The 17,752-nt window shown below is 42.5% G+C and overlaps 1 protein-coding gene across 1 annotated transcript in view; it reads left to right on the forward strand.

Moving 5' to 3' along the window:
- The window catches only part of DCP1B (decapping mRNA 1B), a 58,956-nt gene extending 48,500 nt beyond the window's left edge, over window positions 1-10,456 (forward strand). The window contains exons 7-9 of the mRNA XM_077468882.1: window positions 704-1,468; window positions 4,237-4,482; window positions 6,466-10,456. Of these exons, the coding sequence (XP_077325008.1) occupies window positions 704-1,468; window positions 4,237-4,482; window positions 6,466-6,549 (1,095 nt within the window). The 3' untranslated portion in view covers window positions 6,550-10,456. The remainder of the gene's footprint in view (window positions 1-703; window positions 1,469-4,236; window positions 4,483-6,465) is intronic.
- Window positions 10,457-17,752: the final 7,296 nt, after the last annotated feature.

A 17,752-nucleotide genomic window follows, 5' to 3' on the forward strand; every position in this document is an offset into this window, starting at 1 on the left:
AAAAAACAAGGTCCATAAAGATATGGATGAGTGAGTTTGGGGTGGAGGAACTTGACTGGCCTCAACCCAATAGAAAGCCATTATGATGAATTAGAGCAGAGACTGCGAGCCAAGCTTTCTCATCCAACATCAGTGCCTGACCTCACAAATGCTCTTCTGGAAGAATGGTCAAACATTCCCATAGACACACTCCTAAACCTTATGGACAGCCTTCCCAGAAGAGTTTAGGCTGTTTATAGCTGCAAAGGGTGGGGCAAATCAATATTGCACCCCTCGAACTAAGACTGGAACGCCATTAAAGTTCATGTGTGTGTAAAGGAAGACGTCCCAATGTGTTTGGCAATATAAGTATCTTAGAAACAAACTCCGTTCACATGAATAAATCTTGTATCTAAATCCTTTATTTTAGGATAGGAACCCATGTAAATGGTTTTTACATTTGGTACCAGACCTAGGACATCTTTCAGTGGGGGCATTTCTTCTGGTGACAGTGGTCTAGCAGCCAACTTCCCCACATTTTAAAGAGATTTCATGACAATTCCTGTTGCATCTGCCTTCTCTATCAAAAGCATAAAAAAAAATAAAAAATTATAATAAGTATTCTGTTTAGATGTACTTTATTCCATTCACCTGTAAGGTTTTAGATTTTTGTTGTAAAACAACCAAAAAACCGTATGTGAAGATTTGTGCGTTTCTTCCATAGTCTGGAGATCCAGGACCTCATCATCTGTCACTGACTGCTCTGTTTGGAAAGGCAGAAAAGACATTCATGGAGGGTCACGAATATAAAGACCCCTGCAAGGTCCGTCCGGCAGTGGTTCGCTCCTTGTCGTACGAAGAACCAGATCGATTATCTGAATGCAGAGAAAAGCAACTGTGCCCCGCTATCCAGAAGCTGATGGTGCGTGGTGCTGACTTGATACCAGTTTCAGAGATCCCAGAGAACCAGCATAGCCAGATTGGGAGCTCCCATCCCCCCGGAGATGTCTTCAGCAGTCTCTTCCTGCCCATAGAAGAAGTTTTCACTTTTCCTGCACAAAAGCCTGATGGTGGAGAAAGCCTTCTGCACAAACTTGCCAGTACACACACCACAGTTCTCCACTCTGAACCAGGTCTGACCCCCTCAAAACATTATTACAGTGGTCCTATAACCAGTGCCACAACCAGCACCTCGGGGAAAAATACAGGCAGTGCCCCACATCACTTTTATGATAGTGCACAGCAGAGCCAAAAGACTCCATCAAATCTCTCTGCAATGCCGCTCTCCTCCCAGCTGCCGCCTCCACCTGGAACCATCTCTCCTCATGAGCTGCTGAAGAAACTAAATCTTGTGCGTCAGGACCAACAGTACCAGGTCAGCACCAAACCATCTCTGGCTGCCAAGTTCCCGCTTGTCTCTCAGCCAGCAATAAAACCGACCTGGGCAGAGAAGTTGCCAGTGGGAGAGAAGTCCAACACACTGCTTCAGGTAATACACTGCCATAGGTTTTCTTGGTGATATCACGGTTTTGTTTTTTAATTAAATTTTTTTTGTTTTTAGAATTTGTAGAAACAAAGTTCAGCTCAGTTTTGCCTATGTGAAGTCCGTTTTTCTACTAATCAGCTGGCCAACACTTGTATGTTTTCATCTGTTGCTCCCAATATATTGTCAGATCTGTAGTCACCCACACACCCATTATTAAAAGTTTAAAACTGCGCCCATAACTAATACCTACATTTGATAAAAATAAATAAATGGAAATACTCCAATCTACAGTTGTGTGACTCTCTGGGGGGAGATTTACTAAAACTGGAGCATGGAAAATCATGTGCAGCTCTGCATAGAAACCAATCATCTTCCAGGTATTATTGTAAGCGCTTTATGAACAAGCTGAAGTTAGAAACTGGTTGGCTACCATGCACAGCTGCACCAGATTCTCTAGTTTTAGTAAATTGGCCCCTCCCCCCGTCTCCTGAATCTTCTTTGGGTGTCCTCGCCACTGCCTGGGTAACATGGACAATTCCAGTTGACCGTCTCAGAAGACAGCTGCAGAGAGAAGATGTTAAGCAGAAGAAACTGCTCCAGTGCAGTTCTGGTTCCACCAGTCAGGACTTCCAGGAGCGGTGAGTGTCATGAATGGCAGATTTAGGTGAGCTTACAAAAGTATCAAAAGGTATCCCAGTAAAGCTGGCTATACACCAGTAGATATTAAAACCAGTGAACTCTTGCGCTAAATGTGTGCAAACCAATCGGTGAAAAAATAAATAAGAGAAAAAATTACTACGCTCCTAATCTAAAAGATTAAAAAAACAAAAACCCAGTTACAGCTGCTGCTACCAGGATGTGATACACATCCAAAATACAATGCATATAAAGAACAAAATTAGCTGCGCTACCTACCCCCACCGAGGCTATTACTGTTTGTGCCATGAAATGAAAATTAATCAGATAATTCCAATAGATTAAGTGAAATCAGCTAGAACAATTCATATACAATCAAAATTAAGTGATAAATGCTCGAAATTAAATATGATTAAATATAGTGATTAATAACAGTTAATTATATTCAAAAAGTGAATAAATATAAATGAATAAATAAATTCATTAATTGACTATAAATAAATTAATTTAAATCAATTATATTCAATAAATAATTATAAATAAATACAGTGATTATTAATTATAATTAAATAAGATAACCCAGTGACAAATTAATAAAAAATTATATCCATAAAAAAGTGAACCAGTGACCCACAACCAATGAGAAAAAGTCCAAACAAAAAGTCTTTATAATGGAAGAGAGATCTCTTTAAGAGGGTGCCAGTCAGCCGTGCGATCCATCTTCACCAAGCCAGAAACCCGTGAGTCATCAGTGGGAATGTACGCTTACCAGAAGGCGGTATGTAAACTCTCATTAAATTTGTCACCCGAACTGTACCAATCCTGACTGCTATTGCGGAAACACTTTCGAATGGACCATGGAGATTTTCACATAAGCAGGCAATGGTTTAGATGGTAACTCGGGGAAAACACAAAGAGAGCCTCCCATAGCGTAAACCACAAACCTATCGGTAAAAAAAGCATGAAATGCTGGCTGGCAAGCAAGCGCCCGTTCAGAAGGTCAACATAATTGCGTCAGCACATCTGGACCACCCGACATGCGTTTCATCATATGATGATGTCGTCTGGGGTATGGCAATTTTGATTTGTATATGAATTGTTCTATCTGATTTCACTTAATCTATTGGAATTATCTGATTAATTTTAATTTCTTTGCACAAACAGTAATAGCCTCAGTGGGGGTAGGTAGCGCAGCTAATTTTGTTCTTTATATGCTGTCAAAAAATAAAAACAAATCCATAAGGAAAAAAAGTGCTGCGCTGCTGACCAACTTAAATTAAACGGAGTAGTGCAAATTAACAATATGTAATCCAAATACATGTGAAGCATTAATGTTAGTCCATCTATAATATAACCCAATCTTGTTAAAGGATTTTTCATTCATTATAATTTTTATTATCAAGACCATGTTTCTTGAATGCTCAAGTCCCACACCTCATTGGTACGGTAAAGTGCGTCTAAATAAAACCATCTCTGCCAAACTTTCACCTTCAGACATCAGAAAATGCGTAAGTGCCAGACCTCCTGTCTGCTAGGGACCCTCCAGATGTCATTACAAATACTACTAATATAATTGGGTTCTGGTGCCTTTAGAAATCCAGATCACTCATGCGATCGTATGAATGTTAGGAAAAAGCATATAAAAACCTCCCATGGGGCAGTATTTTCATATGAACTGATTTTATCCAATAAAATTGCACTTACAATGTACAAAGTTTAAAAATGTCACAAAAATACAAGAAACTGGGACAAAATGATGTCTTGCCTCACTTCTGGTCCACAACTGCCTCCATCCCCCCCTACGCGTTGCGTCATAAACATGTGTTTGTTATTTTAAACTCCACAAAAAAAGTCATGGAATTAGACTCAACCTTTTTCTTGAAACAATCTACGTCAGCGGCAGCCAAATAAACTGCAGCCTGTCACTGGATAGGCCATCACTCTGCTCTCTCATTTTGAAATGAAGCTTCTAGTATTCTACAGAAGTGGGCTTGATGTGTTGCACTTCCTTCTCAGTCTTGCATTGCAGGGGATTGTAAAAGAAAACTTGTAAATACAGAACTGAAATACACATAATATTTACCTGTCAAAGGATTTTTAATTCTGAACAGCCAGTTTTGTGATTTCTTGTGTAGGTTATATCCCCACAGCGGATCCCAGCTACTGTGTCACCATCTGTCCTCCTGTCTCCTTTGGTTTTCACAAATACAAGCACACAGAAGTCAGCCGATGTGACAAAACCCACGCAGTCTGATAGCGATACAACCACAAATCTACTCCTTCCTCTGTCACTCGCAGACACACCCACTAACAGCGCCAGCAATCAGAACAGCATAATGACCAAGAGCCAGCTCTGTGAGACCCTTCTGCATCTTATCAAGGTGAGAGATCATCAGCAGACTCCTGTACACTGTCTGCTTGTAACAGAAAGTTTGCATACTCACAAGAGAAGTGGGGGAATTAAAAATAACAATCATACTTGCCTAGAAGGCTGCAGCACCAATCCAAGCTGGCTGCAGCTGTTCCCTGCATACTCTACACTGAGAACTGAGCAATCAAAGACAAATGATCACTCAGTTCTCGCTAGTCACCGCTTTGTGTTCTACCCCTCTAGTGCTCAAGGCTCTGGACAGCCCAGGAGTGGATGGCTCAGGCTTTCAGCAGCACGCTGAGAGGTAGAGTCATTGAGACATTATTGTCAGGATCCCTGAGTCTGGACCAGCTCTGTGGCGTCGGCCAACAGCAGACTCTAGCCCGCTGCAGGGGCATCGGCAGGGAGTGGCTGGGGGGGCTGAAGCCCCGAATGTGTCCCACTATAGCCCCGAGTGTCAGCTCTGCAGGGTAGGCGAGAGCGCCAGGACCAATCTGATCCCGAGCATGGCCGAGTGCCAGAGCAGGTCCCGCCTTCTGGAGCCTGCATGTCTATGATGGATGTCCCACTGGTCCAATGCTGGGACAGCGGGACATGTGACATCCATCATAGACGCTGTTGGCTCCAGAAGGCGGTAATTACAAAGAGGCTGCCGCGCCACTTGCCCGCTTGGCGCTCGGGCGAGCCGCTCTCCTCTCCTTCTCGGCTTCTCCTCTGAGGACTGGCTGCTGTGACACCACAGCTCAGACAGGTCAGTGTATGATGTTAATGTCAGTGTAGGTAGGTCAGTGTATGTAAATGTCAGTGTAGGTAAGTCAGTGTGTGTTAATGTCAGTGTAGGTAGGTCAGAGTAGGTAGGTCAGTGTGTGTTAATGTCAGTGTAGGTAGGTCGGTCAGTGTAGGTAGGTCACTACCATCAGTGTATGTATATGTCCAGTGTATGTAGGTCAGGCAGGTGAGTGTAGGTAGGTCACTATTGTCAGTGTAGGTAGGTCACTGCCATCAGTGTAGGTAGGTTAGTGTATGTAAGTCACTACCGTCAGTGTCACGGCCCAGCCCAAAAAAAACTGTCGCGTACATTTGAAAGACCGATGGGCAAATACAGTGTCACATAAAATATTGCAGCAATTGCCATTTTATTCCCTATGGTCTCTGCTAATAAATAAATAAATATATATATATATATATATATATATATATATATTATATATATATATATTTATTTATGTATGTGTTTGGGGGTTTCTAGCAAAAAAAATACTGATTTTAACTTAAGTGGCAGAAAAAGATTTAGACTTTAAGTGGTTAAACTTCCTGCATTTACACATGGTTGAAATCTTGGCAGACTGCCCAGATTATTTCATAATTTCTATCCCTTTGCTCTAAGAAGTAAGTGTTAGTTACAATGTTTCAAGTTCTAAACTTGGCAGATTGCTCAGGATGCTTTCTTTTGACAGCTGAGTGAGCAGATAATCTCTCCACTTGTTTATATGAAAGAATTGCCTACTCTCAGCAGGAGAGGGGGGGGGGGGGGGTGAATCGAGATTTTAACGATTAATCGTGCAGCTCTACAAAATACAGTACAGTGTACTGCGAAATATGTTAGAACTATATGAATGTATATAAATAATGGCGTGTGACTGTTGTGGGACATTAGAGTGTAAGCACCTCTGGTGCAGAGACTGATGTGACTAGCTTAGTGTTTTCTGTACAGCACTAAACAATGTTAGAGCTATATAATAGTATAAGTGTGTGAGTGTGGTGAGACATTGGTGTTTTCTCTAATATGACTGTCTCAGTGGTCTCTGCAGAGCATAGTAGAATATGTCAGAGCTATATAAATGGTGTGCAACTCTAGTGGGACAATAGAGCGTGAGCTCCTCTGGTGCAGAGACTGATGTGAATGGCCCAGTGTTCTCTGTACACTGCAGAATATGTAAGCTATAAATACATGTAATAAAGTGGAATTTCAGTTTTTCCGTCTTTTTTTCAGAACGATGAGAGCTTTTTGAACACCATCTACGAGGCGTACCTCTCAGTCTTGAACAGAAAGGGTGCTCCGACTGGGATGCTCTGAAGCCTTTTCATCAGTTCCCATATTGTGTATCGGGGTGGGCTACAGTCAGTGTGATTGGATGGTATATCCATCTTTCCATCACTCCAAGATGGTGCACACATTTTCAATGTATTATGGCGGTAACAACATTGGAGATTGGACTAATGTTTCAGTAAGTTAGAGAATAGGCCAATTATACTGTTCCCACTCTGTGCCTGGGAGGTGGCTACTCTTAAAGGACAACTTTGCATAAGGAGATTTCAGGGAAATTCATTGTTTGAACTCAAAACAATTTTTTTTTTTTTTTTGAGAGAACACATGGAACTAAAAATGTTTTATCTATTTTTCTGCAGCTGTGATTAAATTGTACAGATGTTTTTAACCCTCTATCCACATCGGTAAGAGCAACAAGGAAGTGCATGAACCAATTGCAGCTCATTTTATTGTATGTTGATTAGCTGCCATATTATTTCTGGTTGCTGTGAGCTGCTGCCTTGTTGAGTAGCTGTGTACCTGGGACATGGGGTCTGCTGAGGAAAATTTTGTGCACCTGCCACAACAGATTCTCATGTTGGTCTTTCAAGATTATTCTGACAATCTAGTAAAACCAGAGGACAGGAACTGTTCAACCCAATGTAATCGAAGGACTTATTTAATTGTCTACTCCACAATACAATAATTGAAGCTGTTTTTAACTTGAGCTTTTGGGTGGGTGGGGCCTGACCAATTTCATAAGCTTTAACGGATAAGTGCACTTATCCTTTTTTTGCCTCCTGACCTAACCTCACCCACCCTTCCCATCCACACATGCATCATTACCTCAATCTTACAGCTGCACATCCGCTGTTTTGTTTTCATCCAGTCTTCACTGTCCTGGCTCTGAGTATTATGGCTCCATGGACGTATATGGGACCGTCTCTGATTGTCTCTGGGCACTTCTACTAGAAGTTTATGGGGCATTAATACACAGTTGTGGCCAAGGCAATGAAGACTTGCCCTGCTGGATGTAAACATGTAGCGGTACTGCAGCCATCAGATCAAATTACGTATGCATCTGTGGAGGGGCAAAAATAATTAAAAGAACTTTTTGTTTTAAAGTTTTCTCTTTCAAGCTGAATCTGACAGTATTGGCTGCTTTAAGGGTGAGGAGAAGAGGGTTTTTAGAAAAGGCTTGGCGATGTCTAAGCCTTCAGGTTTTCTAGGGAAAACCTCCCAGAGGGGGATGTTTATTACAGTTCTCAGCACATTAAGGCCCCTTTCACACATGCGGATGATATGTCCGTATTTCATCCATCCGTTTGCGGATGAAATACGGACATCCATTCATCCCTATGGGATAGCGGGTGTCTGCGGATGAGCATCCGCAGACACCCGCTATTGTCCGCCTCCGCAAATGTCCGATTCTGCAGACGGAGGAAAATCCTATTTTTCTGTCCGTCTGCAGAGCGGATCGGATGAACACGGACACACGGTCCGTCCTCGTCCGATCCCTATAGAGGAGAGCGGAGAGCTGACAGGGCGGTCCCCGCACAGTGTGCGGAGACCGCCCTGTCCGCAGCCGGCTCAGCGGGGACAACGGAGCGATCCCCGCTGAGCGAGCGGATCATCACGGGGCGGATCTTTACTGATCCGCCCCGTGTGAAAGGGGCCAAAGGGTCCTTTCACACGGGGCGGATCAGTTCTGATCCGCCCCGTGGATATCCGTTTGCTCAGCGGTGATCACTCCGCCGATCCCCGCTGAGCAGGGAGATGACAGCTCCGTCTCTGCACACTGCGCAGGGACGGACCTGTCACAGCGCCGCTCTCCCCTATGGGAGATCGGATGACGACGGACCGCAGTGCCCGTCGTCATCCGATCCGATCCGCAGACGGATGGAAAAATAGCTTTTTCCTCCGTTACACTTTTTCGGATCGGAGCGGGTCGGATGTCAGCGGACAAGTCACCGCTGACATCCGACGCTCCATAGACCTCTATGGAGCACTCGTTCAGGTCCGCCTGAAAAACTGACAGGAGGGCCTGAACGGGACATCAGTGTGAAAGAGGCCTAACTTACAGTATGAAGAAATGGCAAGGACCCTTGTTCTGGGATGGACTGCTTTTCAGGGAGAGTGCTGGAGCTGAGTAGGTATATCTGGCAGTGTTTTTCACTAACAAGCCCATCTCACCATGGCTGATTTTAGATATGGCCATAAACATCACACAGCTCTTGGCTCTGGTAGAAGTTTAGCTGAGCACTATAAACCCCTCACCTCCAATATATTTTACTAAGAAAAAAAAAATCCCCAATAATACACTTTTTTTTTCCTGCAGTTTTTGTTTTCCGGTCCAAAAATGTTAGTCGCACTTGCTCTGTACAGCATGAAGTTATTTTATTACATGAATAATATATGCATGCTGCTCAGATCTGGAGTACTGTGAGTCCAGTTTGTGTGATGCGCTTCTTAGGGGGGGGAATGTAAACGAAAGACTTTGCTCTCAGGAAATGGTCAGAATGACAGTGTCATCCTGCATGCAGAGGACTGCTGGGGCACTGAACAGAGGAGAAAGTCAGGGACAGCGCTGAAACGTGGAGAGGTTGAAATTGGGGAACTTCTTCCTGGCGGGTGTCTTCATTGGATGGTGCGGGATTACATCACCGCAGGAGTGCAGTCAACCTAGCACACAGGTGCTGTGTTGGAATATAAATTGAGTTCCATTTGCACAGCTTAGTGTTCATTCCAAAGAAGGCTGTGAGCAGGAAGGTAGGTTTCTTTTATTGCAGCCGAGACATTGCATATGTCTTCTGGAATAAAGAACCTGCCTGCTCGCAGTATTTGAAAATGGGACATTAGTAGTTCTTTAGGTTTTGAATAAAAGCAGGCGGATTAAATTGGCCACCAATTACTTGTAGCCCTTTGACTCCAGCACCGAGATCTTAGCATTTGAGTACTTGACTCCCCTCATCTACCTGAGCAATCAAAAGTTGCCTCTTCTTTCACCAGTAGCTTCTCCGTTATGGAGAATTGAGGAAGTGAGACTTTATTTCTTGTCTTAACGGAATGCTGACTTAGAAAATCACCAGTGAGATCCCAATTGTTGGATTCCATGAGGGGGTAAAGGAAGTTGCTGTTTTTTTGGTAGCGTGCCCTTTTAATGGAGGCAGATGTAATGCGTTTACATAAAAAGAATGCTAAAGTTGTATTTTTATAATGCCAAGAGTTCTAAAAGATATTTTTCACAAGAATCCCAGTATAAGTACAGTACTTTATTATTATTTTTATTTTTTTTGTATTGAATATCCCAATCTTTGGAGACATGGTAGTGGTGTGTATTTCAGACAGAAGCCTGCAGGTGCCACCATCTGCTCAATGTGTCCTTAGTGAGGCAGCGATGTGTAGTTCTGACAGTGGCCTCCAGGTGGTGCCATCTGCTCAGTTTTTATAACCAGTGAGGAGCTTTTCTGTAGCTACTAGCGGTTGGGTCAACGGAAAAGATAAAAGCATGGATTCTATGATGTCACCTGAACAACATGGGGGGAGGAAGTACTTTACTAATCCTGCTCCTCATGGTTGTAATATGGAATATTTCTATTTTTCAAAAACTGCACACATTACCAACCTCATCCCAATATTTCAGTTATAAGTGGAGCATTATAGGCTGGCATTTTATATTTTTGGGGTATTTTTACCAGCTGGACAGTTGTTCAGAAGCCAAGTATTTTGCTCCTTTAGCTGAATTTTCATAATATAAGATGCAAATCTAACAGCTAGAGACTCCCTGGTAATTTTTAATGTGGTTGAGGGGAGTGGGGAATTTATAAATCTCTGAAATCCTTGAAAATGATAGAAAGCCAGCGGATGACTCTGCCTGAAATAACAGGTGTTTTTTTTTTTTTTTTCCAAGGAAACTACAAAGTGTGCTGTCTACAATAAACTTTTCATTTCCTGATTCATTGTCTGTCTTGCTCTATTTTCTAACCGTCACTGAGCTGTTACTTAGCAACATTAGATTTGATGTTTTGGAAAGTAAAATCAGATTTTTTTTTTAACAAGAGAAAAATCAGATAAATTAGATTTTTAGATTTAATATTGTCCAGCAATTAAAATGTGTAATTTAATGGGTGGAGCCTTGTACAAGGCTGCTTGGGGAATCGGATTGTATTTGCACACAAAATATGAAGCTGTGTTGAATAGTTTGCCAGTATGAAAGATGCACAACCCAATCATATGCTGAGAAAACGTGAGAGCAGAGTTATTCGGTGGTTATTAACTTTCTTGATAAAGCGAGCCACAGGTTTGACCCCTGGCCAAAGGGCTGCACAGAATATTCGGTGAATGAAGTGCCACAGAAAAATGTGAGATGTGCGAAAAAAGATGATCACAGACTGCATGTATGCCACAGAAGATGGGGAGAACCAGCAGATATAGCCATAGACTGCAGACATATTATGGGAGATGGCCAGAGACTGCAGAAAAAATACAGGAGATGGTTTAAAACCCACACATAAACTACATGAGACTGCAGACGTGCTACAAGTGATAGAGACTGCAGCCATGATACAGAAGATGTTCAGAGACCGCAAACCCACTACAAGAAATGGTCAGACTGTAGATTATGGTCAGAGATTGCAGACATATCCCAATTACAAAAATGTTGGGATGCTGTTTAAAATCGACATAAAACAGAATGCAATGATTTGCATGTCTCATAAACCCATATTTTATTCACAATAGAAAACATATCAAATGTTTAAACCCGAGAAAATGTACCATTTTAAGAAAAAAATAAATAAGGTAATTTTGAAATTGATGGCAACATGTCTAAGGACAGGACCATGTTTACCACGGTTCAGCATCCCCTCCTCTTTTACCAACACTCTGGTCTGGGAAGTGCTGGCGTTTTGGGAGAGGAATGTTGTCTCTTTTATTGTTTTATAAAGGATTCTAACAGCTCATCATTCCTGAGTATTTTTTGTCTTTTTTTTTTTGTCTCAAGATGCGCCAAATATTTTCAGTTGGTGAAAGGTCTGGACTGCAGGCAAGCCAGTTAGGCACCCGGACTCTTCTACCACAACGTCATGCTGTTGTCATAGATGTAGGCCTTTCCTGAAAAATGCATTGTATGGGAGCATGTCCTGGTCTAAAACTTGGACTTATCTTTCAGCTTTGATGCCTAATGCACCCCCAGAGATGCATACTTTTGAACTGAGAGCTGATAAGCCAAAAGGTCCCTCTCCTCTGTGACCATGATTGCCAAATAGAATGTCAACATTTCTAGTTACATAGTAGGTGAGGTTGAATAAAGACAATAATCCATCCAGTTCAACCTGTGTAGTTGCAGGTATGTCAGTGTCTATAATTACTTCCCATATCCCTGTATGTTGTGTTTAAGATGCACATCCTAGAGTTTCTTAAAAATATCCATACTCCCCGCTGACACCACCACTTGTGGAAGAGGGTTCCACATCATTGCCCTGACAGTGAATAAGCCCTTGTGCAGTTTAAGTTTAAACCACCTCTCCAACTCGTTGTGTGGCCCCGTGTCCTCTTACATTCCTTGAGACTGAATCATTTTTTTTTTCCTATGCTGGGATCTCCATTGAGATATTTGTAAATCTCTATTATATCTCCTCTCAAGCGTCGTTTCTCCAGCTCAAATAAATTTAGTGTTTGCAGGTTCTCCCGTCCCCTTAGTAGTTTTGTTGCCCTTCTCTGGACTCTCTCCAGTTCCAGCACATCCTTTCTGAGGACTGGTGACCAGAACTGGACAGAGTACTCCAATTGTGGTCTAACCAGAGTTTTATAAAGCGGTAGGATTATCGTTTATCTCTGGCGTATATCCCTTTTTTTTTTTTTTTTTTATGCATGCTAATATTCTGCTGGCTTTGGTAGCTGCAGCTTGACATTGCATGCTATTGCTCAATCTGTCATCTACTAAGACCCCCAGATCTTCTTCTAGGATTTGGTCCCAAATGATGTCATGTAGTGACTGCAATACACAAAAATTGGCTCGAAATTTAGTGTTCTTTTGCTTCCCTTGTGCATCCTTTTTTTTCGATAGTTTACACAAAATGCGGTCATCCTATGATCGCTAGATCCCAAGTTTTCCTGTATTGCCACATCTGAGATCAGAATTGGATTGTTCGTAATGAAAAGATCGAGCAAGGCATTCTTTCTAGTTGGAAAAGCCACCAATTGGGACATGACGTTGTCCTACAAGACATTAATGAAAGGACGGGCCTTTTAGGGAGTGAGCTTTTCCCACTTCCCAGTAAATATCGGGATCATTGAAGTCCCCCATTAAAATTACATTTCCCTGTCTTGCTGGTATTTGACTGTGATAGTAGGTCCAGCTCTTCCTCCTCCTTCAAATTGGGGGGGGGGGGACTATAAAATACCCCCACTATTAATTTTCCACTAACTTCTTTTTGAAGTTCTACCCACACTGATTCCACCTTCCCTCTCGTCTCATTCACAATGTCGCTCCTCTCTGCCACGGATGCATTATCACTTTTGACTTCACTATTGCCCTCTGTTCTTAGCTCACTGCTGGCTATTGCTTCCTCTGACACCCCCCCCCCCCCCCAATACCTAGTTTAAAAGCCCCTCTAACTTTGTGGCCATCTTTCTTCCCAATAGAGCTACAGCATCCCCATTTAAGGTGCAGCCCGTCTTTACTAAAGAGCCAGTAACCAACTGAGAAATCTGCCCAGTTCTCCAAGAACCCGAACCCCCCCTTTCCTACACCAGTTCCGTTCAGTACTTGTTCAGTTCCCTGGAGGCACTGGTAGTATTTCTGAGAAAATGACCTTGGTGAGCCTTCTCCTCAATCTACAGCCATGGCCAAAAGTTTCACAAAGTCTGCTGCTCCAGTGTTTTTACATCTTTTTGTCAGAGGTTATTGTGTTTATACTGAAGTATAATTACAAGCATTTCATAAGTGTCAAAGGCTTTTATTGACCATTACCTTAAGTCTATGCAAAGAGTCGATATTTGCAGCGTTGACCCTTCTTTTTCATGACCTTTGCAATTTACCATGGCATGCTGTCAATCAACTTCTGAGGCCACATCCTGACTCATAACAGCCTATTCTTGCATAATCAATGCTTGGAGTTTGTCAGAATTATTTTTTTTTGGGGGGGGGGGGGGGGGGGCTTGTTGACCATGGCCATGGACCCAAAATTTCAATGTTTTGTTCTGCAAGCCCACTCAGTTATCACTTTTGCCTTATGGCATGCTGGAAAAAGCACTTGTCCTTGCCAAACTGTTCTTGTATGTTTGGGGGAAGTTGCTCTTGGGAGATGGTTTTTGTACCATTCTTTTTTTTCAGGGCTGTGTTCTTAGGCAAAATTGTGAGTGAGCCCACTCCCTTGACTGAGAAGCAACCCCACACATGACTGGTCTCAGAATGCTTTACTTTTGGCATGACACAGGAGTAATGGTAGCACTCGCCTTTTCTTCTCCGGACAAGGTTTTTTTTCTGGCTGCCCCAAACAGTCGGAAAGGGGTTTCAGCAGAGAAAATTACGTTACCACAGTCCTCAGCAGTCCAATCCTTGTACTTTTTTTCAGAATACCAGTCTGTCCCTGATGTTTTTCCTGGAGAGAGGTAGCTTCTTTGCTGCCGTTCTTGACACCAGGCCATCCTCCAAAAGTCTTCACCTCACTGTGTGTAGATGCACTCACACCTACCTTCTGCCATTCCTGTACAAGCTCTGCACTGGTGGTGCCTTGATCCCACAGCTGAATCCTCTGTAGGAGACAGTCCATTTGCTTGCTGGACTTTCTTGGGTGCCCTGAAGCCTTCTTCACAAATGCAGTGGCAATGTTTTTTTATGGGATTAAGTTAGTTCATTTTCATGGCAGAGGGACTTTGCAATTGATCTGATCACTCTTCAGAACATTCTGGCTTATATGCAAGCCATAATAAAAACTGAAGCAGCAGACTTTGAAAATGTAATATTTGTATCATTCTCAAAACTTTTGGCCACTGCTGTACTCTTGAAGTCCTTGAAATAATTTTTTAAAATTATTCATCTTCCTTTCACTGTATCATGTGTACCAAGACCGCTGGGTCCTCCCCAGCCCCACCCAATAATCTGTCCACCCGATCCGCAAATTGTCTGACCACAGAACAGTTATTTTTAAATCAAACAGGTTCTTTATTAAAGTGTAGATAAACAGATACAATCCAACATCATGAAATCGCTATCCATATTAGCAGAATATAAACTATCAGTTCTAAAGAAGAAAAGGCATAGTATTCCGTACTTGGGCATAATACATGAACATGGATATCCACATTTACCTACTTAAGGACCGCCTCCTGTATATATACGTCGGCACTTTGAAGAGGGATATCTCGGTAATGGCAGCAGCTGCTGCCACAACCGAGATATCCCTCTTTACAGGAGGCGGTCCTGTTTACGATAATGGTGGGTCTCCATGGCGGGTTCGCCGGGAGATCACCGTCATCAGCGGCGGGAGAGGTGCCACCCCTCCCGCGCCATCCGCCGCCTACCGGAGCCGTCGGTAGCGGCAGAGACGATCGGGTCCTTCATGTTGCTGGGTATGGAGACGAGTGAGGCTAAGATGGCCCCCACTCATCTCTATACCATAGGGAGGGCGGAAGCGACATCAAATGTCACTTCCGCCCATACCTCTTAAAGGAATAGTTTTTTCAATGTCATTTTTTCGAATGACTTTTTTTTTTTTTTTTTATTGCATTTAAGTCCAAATATGAGATCTGAGGACTTTTTGTCCCCAGATCTCATATTTAACCACTTAAGGACCAGGCCTCTTTTTCAGATTTGGTGTTTACATGTTTAAAACTGTTTTTTTTTGCTAGAAAATTACTTAGAACCCCCAAACATTTTATATTGTTTTTTTTCTAACACCCTAGAGAATAAAATGGCAGTCATTGAAATACTTTTTTTCACACCGTATAAGACAACAGAAAAATTAGCCCATTTTTTTTTTATATTGTGAAAGATAAGGGTACGCCGAGTAAATTGATACCCAACATGTCACGCTTCAAAATTGCGCCCGCTCGTGGAATGGCGTCAAACTTTTAGCCTCAAAAATCTCCATAAGCGACATTTAAAAAATTCTACAGGTTGCATTTTTTTGCGTTACAGAGGAGGTCTAGGGCTAGAATTATTGCTCTCGCTCTACCGATCGTGGCGATACCTCACATGTGTGGTTTGACCACCGTTTTCATATGCGGGCGCTACTCGCGTATGCGCTCGCTTCTGTGCGCAAGCTCGTCGTGACGGGGTGTTTTTAAAAACCTTTTTTTTTTTCTTATTTATTTTAACTGATTTTATTTATTTTTACACTGTTTTAAAAAAAAAAAATGGATCACTTTTATTCCAATTACAAGGAATGTAAACATCCCTTGTAATAGAAAAAAGCATGACAGGTCCTCTTAAATATGAGATCTGGGGTCAAAAAGTCCTCAGATCTCATATTTGGACTAAAATGCAAAAAAAAAAAAATGACATTTAAAAAAAATATATACCTTTAAGAGGTATGGGCGGAAGTGACATTTTGACGTCGCTTCCGCCCTCATATGGTATAGAGATGAGTGGGGGCCATCTTAGTCTCACTCGTCTCCATACCCAGCAAGGAAAAGGACCCGATCGCCTCCGCCGCTACCGACGGCTCCAGTAAGCGGCGGAAGGTGCGGCGGGAGGGGGGGTGGCACCTCTCCCGCCGCCGATAGCAGTGATCTCATGGCGAATCCGCCATGGAGACCACCATTATCGTACAGACGACCGGCGCCTGAAGAGATGGATATCTCGGTTGTGGCAGCAGCTGCTGCCATTACCTAGATATCCCTCTTCAAAAATAGGACGTACATCGGTGTGCGCTGGTCGTTAAGTGGTTAAGAGGACCTGTCATGCTTTTTTCTATTACAAGGGATGTTTACATTCCTTGTAATAGGAATAAAAGTGATCCATTTTTTTTTTTTTTAAACCGTGTAAAAATAAATAAAATCAAGTAAAATAAATAAGAAAAAAAACATTTTTTTAACACCCCGTCCCGACGAGCTTGCGCGCAGAAGCAAACACATATGTGAGTAGGGCCCGCATATGAAAACGGTAGTAAAACCACACGTGAGGTATCGCTGCGATCGGTAGAGCAAGAACAATAATTCTAGCCATAGACCTCCTCCAAATCCAAAACATGCAACCTGTAGAATTTTTTAAATGTCGCTTATGTAGATTTTTGAGGGTAAAAGTTTGACGCCATTCCACGAGTGCACTTGTAAGACCGCTGCGCAATTATGATGTGAAAAAAAGTATTGCAATGACCGCAATTGTATTCTCTAGGGTGTTAGAAAAAAAACAATATATAATGTTTGTGGGTTCTAAGTAATTTTGTAGAAAAAAACTTTTTTTTAAACATGTAAACATGAAGTCTGAAAAAGAGGCCTGGTCCTTAAATGGTTAAGCATATAAAAAGCATTACGATATACAATATCATACACATCCTTGAACTTAACACCACTGTAACCCAACATGAGATATGTTGGTCAACCAGGGCACTGCAGTAGCCACATCTGTACAAGTTCACACGTACTGAGTACAGGGATGTCCAACCCTGGCCCCCACAACCTCTCAAACTTTCCCGGACAACCTTGTGTTTGTATACATATTTTTCAAATATAAGAGGTATATTCCATATGCATCACCCATAGTTGGTGAGAAGGGGGCTCAGCTGACTTCCAGAGCAAAAAAGTACATTCCGGACCTGGAAGCGAACGAGATTAAATGCCACCATCCTGGGCTCCTCCTGGTAGTTCATTGAGAATACCCAATAGACAGTATTTAGAGTCACAAAGTGCTGTTATCTGGAACACCCTGTTAAGGGTATCAGGACAGCTGTCCAGTAGTGGTGTAGCTTGGAACACCTCCAGAGGAGGTGAAAAGGGTCTCCCCTGTCTCCTTATTTATTAAGAGAATTTATTTATAGCATAAGGGGTCGGTGAGAGCCCATACCATGAAGCTTGGCTGGAGTGTAATGAGATTGCAGAACTGTATACAACCAATATACTCTTTGGGAGGAAATCGGGGAACTAGTTATTGTTGCCTGCAGCCAATCCTCCTATTGGTCCCCAGATATCTGACCCAGGTCACTCTCCCATTTCTCCTGGGCCTTGAAGGAGTATCCATCCAAGTAGTTACCCAAGAGGATACTATAGTACTGAGAGACAAGACCTTTAGCATGGTCAACTGAGGAGA

The sequence above is a fragment of the Lithobates pipiens genome, unplaced genomic scaffold (assembly GCF_037356315.1).
Source record: "Lithobates pipiens isolate NorthernLeopardFrog02 unplaced genomic scaffold, aLitPip1_a1.2 Scaffold_8, whole genome shotgun sequence".
Taxonomy (NCBI): Eukaryota; Metazoa; Chordata; class Amphibia; order Anura; family Ranidae; genus Lithobates; species Lithobates pipiens.